Below are 6973 nucleotides of genomic sequence, written 5' to 3'. Positions count from 1 at the left end.
TTTCGGAGGCATGGTGGTAGTTGGTCTCTTATTACTCGTTGCACTCTTTTTAGATTGTACAGGAGCTGAAGGGCAGTGAAATCGCAAAAAGTTTCCGCAAGGCCATCAACAGAAAAGAGGGCATCCTGGCTATCGGAGGGACGTCTGTGCAGTCGAGCGAAGGCACACAACACTCATTCTCTGGTAGGACACATGGACGTCCCTTTCTACTCTCCAGACATTTCTCATGTTTGTCATTAACAGATTACAGATGCTCCGTTTACCAATGGACTATGTGACTAACATAAATGACTCGATGATCAGTATGAGTTGGTGTTTTGCTTTTAATGGTGTGCGTGTGTGTTCATCCCTACAGAGGAGGAGCGGTATGCCTTTGTGAACTGGATCAACACGGCTCTGGAAAAAGACCCCGACTGCCAACACGTCCTGCCCATGGATCCCAACACAGACTCCCTCTTCACGTCGGTTGAAGACGGTATAGTACTCTGGTGAGAGTTCCTGTCTTCACCTCAAGCCAGCAACACGACTCGCCCCTCCCTCACCAAGCTACCCTTCTGTGATAAATGTCAGCTACCCGCATAGCACTACACCTAATGTTGTGATCACATTCTGGCTGATGAAACGAGACATATAAGTCTGTATTGGGATATCTATCAAGCATAATAACCTTTTGCATTGCAAAAGGTTATTATGTTGATACCAATACAATACTCCTACATTCATTAAAATATTGGGAAATTATGACATAGTGTTCATAATATGAGTAGTTTGTTTAAATCAGTTTATTTTGAAATGAAAAATTACTTTCATCCCTCAAGTCAGTTAATCAAACTTGCAAGCACTGCTGTAAATGGAGGTCATAGTGTGCTGAGAGTCGGTTAGCATTTGAACAGCTGCAATCTGCACTTTGCCATGTTTAGATTAACATGCAATGTATTTCAGAGCTCTTTGGCCACTAGGACAAACGTTTGACACCAATGTTCTTAATGGGTTCACAAACCAAAAACATTTTATTCGTTATCGCCACCTTACTTTACGACGATGATACTGCATCAAATGTTTATGTTTGGTTTTGTACGTCTGCACAGCAAAATGGTAAACCTATCGGTTCCGGACACCATCGATGAGAGGACGATAAACAAGAAGAAGCTGACACCGTTTACGATACAGGTCAGTGGAAGTTACCGTATATCAGGTTTGCTGTTTCTCTTACTTTTGTTTACATTTTCTAACATTGGCTGCTTTGCCCCTTGCAGGAGAATCTGAACCTGGCCCTGAACTCAGCTTCTGCCATCGGCTGCCATGTGGTAAACATTGGTGCTTTAGACCTAAAAGAGGGGAAGCCCCATCTGGTGCTGGGCCTGCTGTGGCAGATCATCAAGATCGGGCTGTTCGCTGACATCGAGCTCAGCAGAAATGAAGGTACAGACCATACTTAATGGGTCCATCACATTAACGTGTGTTTGAGCCTGTTCTCCTATCACCAGGTTTCCTGGTCTGTTCTCAAGTTTCTTCACTGATCGTTAACACTTCTCGACAGCGCTGGCAGCATTGCTGAGAGACGGGGAAACCCTGGAGGACCTGATGAAGCTGTCTCCAGAAGAACTGCTGTTGCGCTGGGCAAACTTTCACCTGGAAAATGCTGGCTGGCAGAAGATTAACAACTTCAGCTCTGACATCAAGGTAAGCTGACTCGCTAACGTTCCAGTTGTTGTTTCTAGATGCAGGTAGAGAGACCACATGAAAATATTACAAGACAATAATACTTATAGGATCAAAAGGTATTTTCTAGTTACTGCATCCAATATCGCTGCTAATTATGAGCACGCTGGTCCAGTACATGTTTGTGTTTTGCATCCTATCAATCACAAATCTGCCTCCCCTGCTCCAAAACTATTTGGTATTTGGCACAACCTAAAGCATATAAATAACTTTATTTTAAGTAGATGATTGACAAAATACAAATGTGGTGTGCACATTAAAAGTAGCTCACAGGCAGTATCAAGTTTATCAATACTTCCCCTGGAGGACAGCTAAATTATTACACAGCAGATTGTCTTGTTCGTTCTCTGGTAGAAATCTGATCGTTTTTGTTTGTATGCTTCTCCAGGACTCAAGGGCCTATTTCCACCTCCTGAACCAAATCTCTCCAAAAGGCACAGAGGAAGATGAGCCACGCATAGACATTAACATGGCAGGCTTCAGCGTAAGCACTTTGACAGTCGGCTCTCCCAGATGAGTATCTTCACCACATGGTAGCAGCTGTACGGTGTCTCTGATCGGAGCATGTGGTCTGTGTGTTTAGGAGAAAGACGACATGAAGAGGGCAGAGGCCATGCTCCAGCAGGCCGACAGACTCGGCTGTCGACAGTTTGTCACCCCCGCTGACGTCATCAGTGGAAACCCCAAACTCAACCTCGCCTTTGTGGCAAACCTGTTCAACAAATATCCAGCGCTGACCAAACCCGAGAATGAGGACATTAACTGGGGACTGTTGGAAGGTGAGCATGGATAGAGTTACAGGTCTGGTATTGGAGTGTATTAGTGTAGTTTCCCATTTCTGTGACCATCATGGAGGTCCACTGGATAATGAAATAAATAAGTCCAAATACACAAATAACAGCCAGAGATTACAACTACAGCCTGAAAAGAACCAGCTCTGAACAAATAGTTTCATTGTGTTAGCATCAAAACCTATTTTCTTTTTTATATTGTGACAACGAGCCACTGTTGGCTCCGACTGGATACATTAGGTTTTCATCTAGTAACCAGATATTTTGCTTATGTAGATAACACAGAGTGGCAGCAGACCAATTCAGTTCTGACAAGGCAGCATCTTTAGAACTACACTGACTTACTGAGACCTCCAGTATGGCCGCCTGTCATGTGACCAAAAAAACACTAAATCCCATGATCTTCTGCTGTCTAGGTGAGACGCGAGAAGAGAGAACATTCAGAAACTGGATGAACTCTCTGGGAGTGAACCCACATGTCAATCATCTGTATGGGTATGTACTACAAACATGGTGCAAAGACACAGATGATATCTGTCTGACGAGGACTCAGAATTTATCACATGTTAATGATTATCTCACAAAATCTTGACTTCTAGAGACCTACATGATGCCATGGTTATCCTTCAACTTTACGAGAAGATTAAAGTGCCTGTGGACTGGAACAACAAGGTCAACAAACCTCCCTACCCCAAACTGGGAACCAACATGAAAAAGGTGATTCAGATTGTTTTTATTCATTCCTGCGCAAGAAAAAAAGCTATTTTCTTTTGCCAACTATTTATTTTGTGCCTTTAGCTGGAGAACTGTAACTATGCGGTGGAGCTGGGTAAAACAGCCAAGTTTTCCCTCGTTGGCATCGGCGGGCAGGACCTGAATGATGGCAACCCTACCCTGACTCTGGCACTGGTGTGGCAGCTGATGAGAAGGTGACGCACAACTGCATCAAGGTCACTTCGGAAATTAACAAAATAGAAATACATCTGGCATGCAAAGCCTGTATGATCCATCTTCATAGGTGTATCTCAGTTGCATTTTTCTCTTTTTTTAAATGTTAAACTTGATTACTTTAATTAATAAAAACAAGTAAAACAGAAGTATGTTTAATGTATTACAATAAATAAAGAACTAATGACAATTGAGGGCCTGCAAAATGATTTGGTCTGAGACCAGGAGATGTAAAAGTAGGTTACTATTAAGGAATTGCTGAACTTTTCAGAGGGGGCAGAGGGGCAAACAAATCAAAAGGATATTTGGTTACAAGTCCATGATTATTAGATAAATTGGGCTGTGTTGAAACAATGTTTTGTTTTTCAGTCAGTGTGCATTTTGAAACGCCAGTCACCATCGACTTCATCGTTAGAGTCATTTTGTAAACTGTATTTTTACTGTAAACAATTCAACGGAGTAGTTGGTGACCTCCGTGTCATATGAGTGGTGCCACAATGTGTCTGTTCCTCAAAAATAAGACCATTTACATAATCTCAGCTGCCGAGATTATATGTGTTCTCCAGATGTAAAGTTTCCTCCCCAATGTTTGAAGTTTTTAGGCATGTTCTAATGTCAAGTCATGGGCATCAGTGGAAAATAATTAAACCAGAGATCAGTTCATGTTCATAATATAACAAATGTTCTGCTGCTCCACGCTTTCAGATACACGTTGAATGTACTGGAGGGACTAGGTGATGGACAGAAAGTAAATGATGACATCATCGTAAAGTGGGTGAACAAAACATTGTCAGAAGCTGGAAAATCAACCAAGATTTCAAGCTTTAAGGTAAACAGATTCTTCTTCTTTTTGATTTTTTTTTTTTTTTAAATAACAGACTATTTTAATATGGAACTTGACATAAAAGAGAGATGTTACTAAATAGTCTAAACTGTGATGTCTTTGTTTTTGCCTAAGCTTGTTTAACCCCATCTCACAGGTTCAAAATGAAAAAAAAAAGTAGTTGTTACATATTTACTGTTACAAAAAACTACATTTGGCAGTTTGATATATGCAGATGGTGTCATACAACCCTGTCAGTCAGGTACATGTTTGTGTTAGACTCTTAATCTGTGTGTCGTGTGGGGATCAGGACAAGGAGATCAGCAGCAGTCTGGCAGTATTGGAACTGATAGACGCCATCCAGCCCGGCAGCATCAACTACGACCTAGTAAAAACCGGCAGCCTCTCCGAAGAAGATAAACTGGACAACGCCAAGTAAGATATGCAACAACAAAAAGAATGAGCAGTGTGTGTGTGTGTGTGTGTGTGGGTGTGTGGGTGGGTGGGTGTGGTTTCTGTACGAGTCAACCTCTCCTTCATCCCTAGGTACGCGGTCTCTATGGCGAGGAAGATCGGAGCTCGCGTCTACGCTCTCCCGGAAGACCTTGTGGAGGTCACGCCCAAAATGGTCATGACGGTCTTCGCCTGCTTGATGGGTCGGGGGATGAAGCATGTCTAAGAGACTGGCTGAGATCATTGTGACAATTATTCTTACCCACAAGTCATTCAAGTTTTGAAGAGCTTCCCCCAACTGAAGGAATGAAGATTATTTTTCTTTTTTTTTGTACGAGAATTAAATCATGTCAGAAGCAGAATTTGCAGGGGTCCATGTCGCTTTTGAGGCGTTTACTGAAGAATAATGTCCTCCTATTTAAAATAAATCAACAATACTAAATTATCTGAAGAAATGGGTCTCGTGTTAGGGGACAACTTGTTGAGCTCCATATTTAGGACTCTAGATTAATGTAAATGAATGCTGTTTTTTAAAGCGAGTATTCATATTTCCAGCTGCAAGGTTGTTTACATATTTTTACTCTGACTGATACGTAAACGATATCCTTGACTACTCACATTCCTGAATACCATACTTATGAGTAAAAAGAAAAGAAAGAAAGAAAGAGGCGGGATGTTTAAGTGGAGCACACGCCTAAAAACACCCAAACATTGCCACTGCTTAATGGAAGTACAAGCATGTCTTAATAACTGGCACCATAAACTTCTACATATCTGTATACAGAAGCCATACGGTCATTTTATAGGCATGACCAGCCTGGCGTGCTGTCTGTATCCTTGTACTTATTTTTTGGGGGTTTATTACTCAACTTAAATGCTGTTTTTGTTTTGTTTTTCTGGGTGTCTGGTCTGTGTTGTTGGACTTCTTTTGTCTTTAGTCTGTTACGGTGGTTGAGGAGCAGGTGGACTGGACTCTCCTGGCTTCTGCTGTGCCTTCTTTTTGTCTTAAAGACGACTTATACTCACGCTTTCAGGTTTTCACTTTTTTTTTTGTATCCAACATTACCAAATATAAACAATAACTTCATTCCAGGTAGTTTCATAATCTATGACAATGACCAAATTGTATTTGGTCTCATGTTTGTCTACTCTTATGTGCTTGTAACAATAAATATGACGTTAAACTCCTGTATTTTATCTTTGAAGTCTCTTCCTCTGTTTGACGTTTTTCTTTTTTATAATGGTGACCCAAAACATTTTGATCAGGTATGTTTTTAATTACATGGGTCAAATCTTTTTTCTTAGAGTGATAAAAATTATTCTGTTTTACAAAATTGAATCCACACACAAACCTCTAATGTCAAAGCAGTTGATCTGCTGGCCACACAGGTGTCCTTTGTTCTTCCCCGTTAAGGAGATCAGCTCCAGGTGTGTGGCGACCACACCTGTTCCCAATGCTCTCTAATGAGAGTGGGTGGAGCCCAGTGGCAGGAATGTAAATGCCTCTAATCACCCTCCTCAGTCTCTTCTAGTAGTTAATACTGGAAGACATGAACATGCAGTGGTACGAGCGAGTAACCTAACTTACTAGATGACAATAAAAGGCAAAAGTTTACAAAAATTGCTCTATTATAAGAATAGCAAATTATAGACAGTAAAATGGTAACATCTTTATTAATATATTCAACACAGACAATTTATTCCTGAATGAGCGTATGTAGACATACAAAGACTACATTTTTCTTACAGGTCAAGAATTGTATCTGAACACAAATGTGTGGATGTTTAGTTTTACTAAATTCCATTTTTAATCAATTCCTCATACATTTCATGTTGTAAAGAGGCCTTTTATATTCTCTGCAATTTTGGATAAAAGTATAACATACATACTGAGCAGTATCCAGCTAATCATACCCATAAACAACATATTTTGCACACTTTTAATTCAGTAAATTGTATTGAATTTGAATTTGAAATGAACATTGTCTCAACGTGAAGCTAATGCTCTGGAGAAACTGCTGTTCCGAAAGCCAAATATTAGGTTTAATGTCAAATGTTTTGTCTACAAGAATGAGAAGTCCTTTAGGTACAGAGAAAATAACTTCCCATGGCAAACTCTCCATCTGTTGCTTTTTGTGATCTGTGTCTCAGACGCTTGCCAATCTGATGGAAGATATCCTCCAGCAGAACATCACTTTTATGATCTAAGCGTTTTCCTAATTTTCCTTTTATTGCT

General features: G+C 40.6%; 1 protein-coding gene across 1 annotated transcript in view; it reads left to right on the top strand.

The window, feature by feature from the left end:
* LOC137802765 (plastin-3-like) overlaps positions 1 to 5925 on the top strand; it is a 17307-nt gene extending 11382 nt beyond the window's left edge. The window contains exons 5-17 of the mRNA XM_068600870.1: positions 54 to 183; positions 356 to 488; positions 1089 to 1170; positions 1257 to 1422; positions 1541 to 1683; positions 2111 to 2206; positions 2306 to 2501; positions 2930 to 3008; positions 3113 to 3230; positions 3312 to 3442; positions 4167 to 4290; positions 4595 to 4719; positions 4831 to 5925. Of these exons, the coding sequence (XP_068456971.1) occupies positions 54 to 183; positions 356 to 488; positions 1089 to 1170; positions 1257 to 1422; positions 1541 to 1683; positions 2111 to 2206; positions 2306 to 2501; positions 2930 to 3008; positions 3113 to 3230; positions 3312 to 3442; positions 4167 to 4290; positions 4595 to 4719; positions 4831 to 4963 (1656 nt within the window). The 3' untranslated portion in view covers positions 4964 to 5925. The remainder of the gene's footprint in view (positions 1 to 53; positions 184 to 355; positions 489 to 1088; positions 1171 to 1256; positions 1423 to 1540; positions 1684 to 2110; positions 2207 to 2305; positions 2502 to 2929; positions 3009 to 3112; positions 3231 to 3311; positions 3443 to 4166; positions 4291 to 4594; positions 4720 to 4830) is intronic.
* The last annotated feature ends 1048 nt before the right edge of the window (positions 5926 to 6973 follow it).

Source organism: Clinocottus analis, unplaced genomic scaffold (assembly GCF_023055335.1).
Source record: "Clinocottus analis isolate CAN_PGR_092001 unplaced genomic scaffold, fCliAna1.0.p SCAF_5, whole genome shotgun sequence".
In the NCBI taxonomy this organism is placed as follows: Eukaryota; Metazoa; Chordata; class Actinopteri; order Perciformes; family Cottidae; genus Clinocottus; species Clinocottus analis.
The sequence above is the reverse complement of the archived record's forward strand: the minus strand, read 5'-3'. Positions and strand labels throughout refer to the sequence as shown.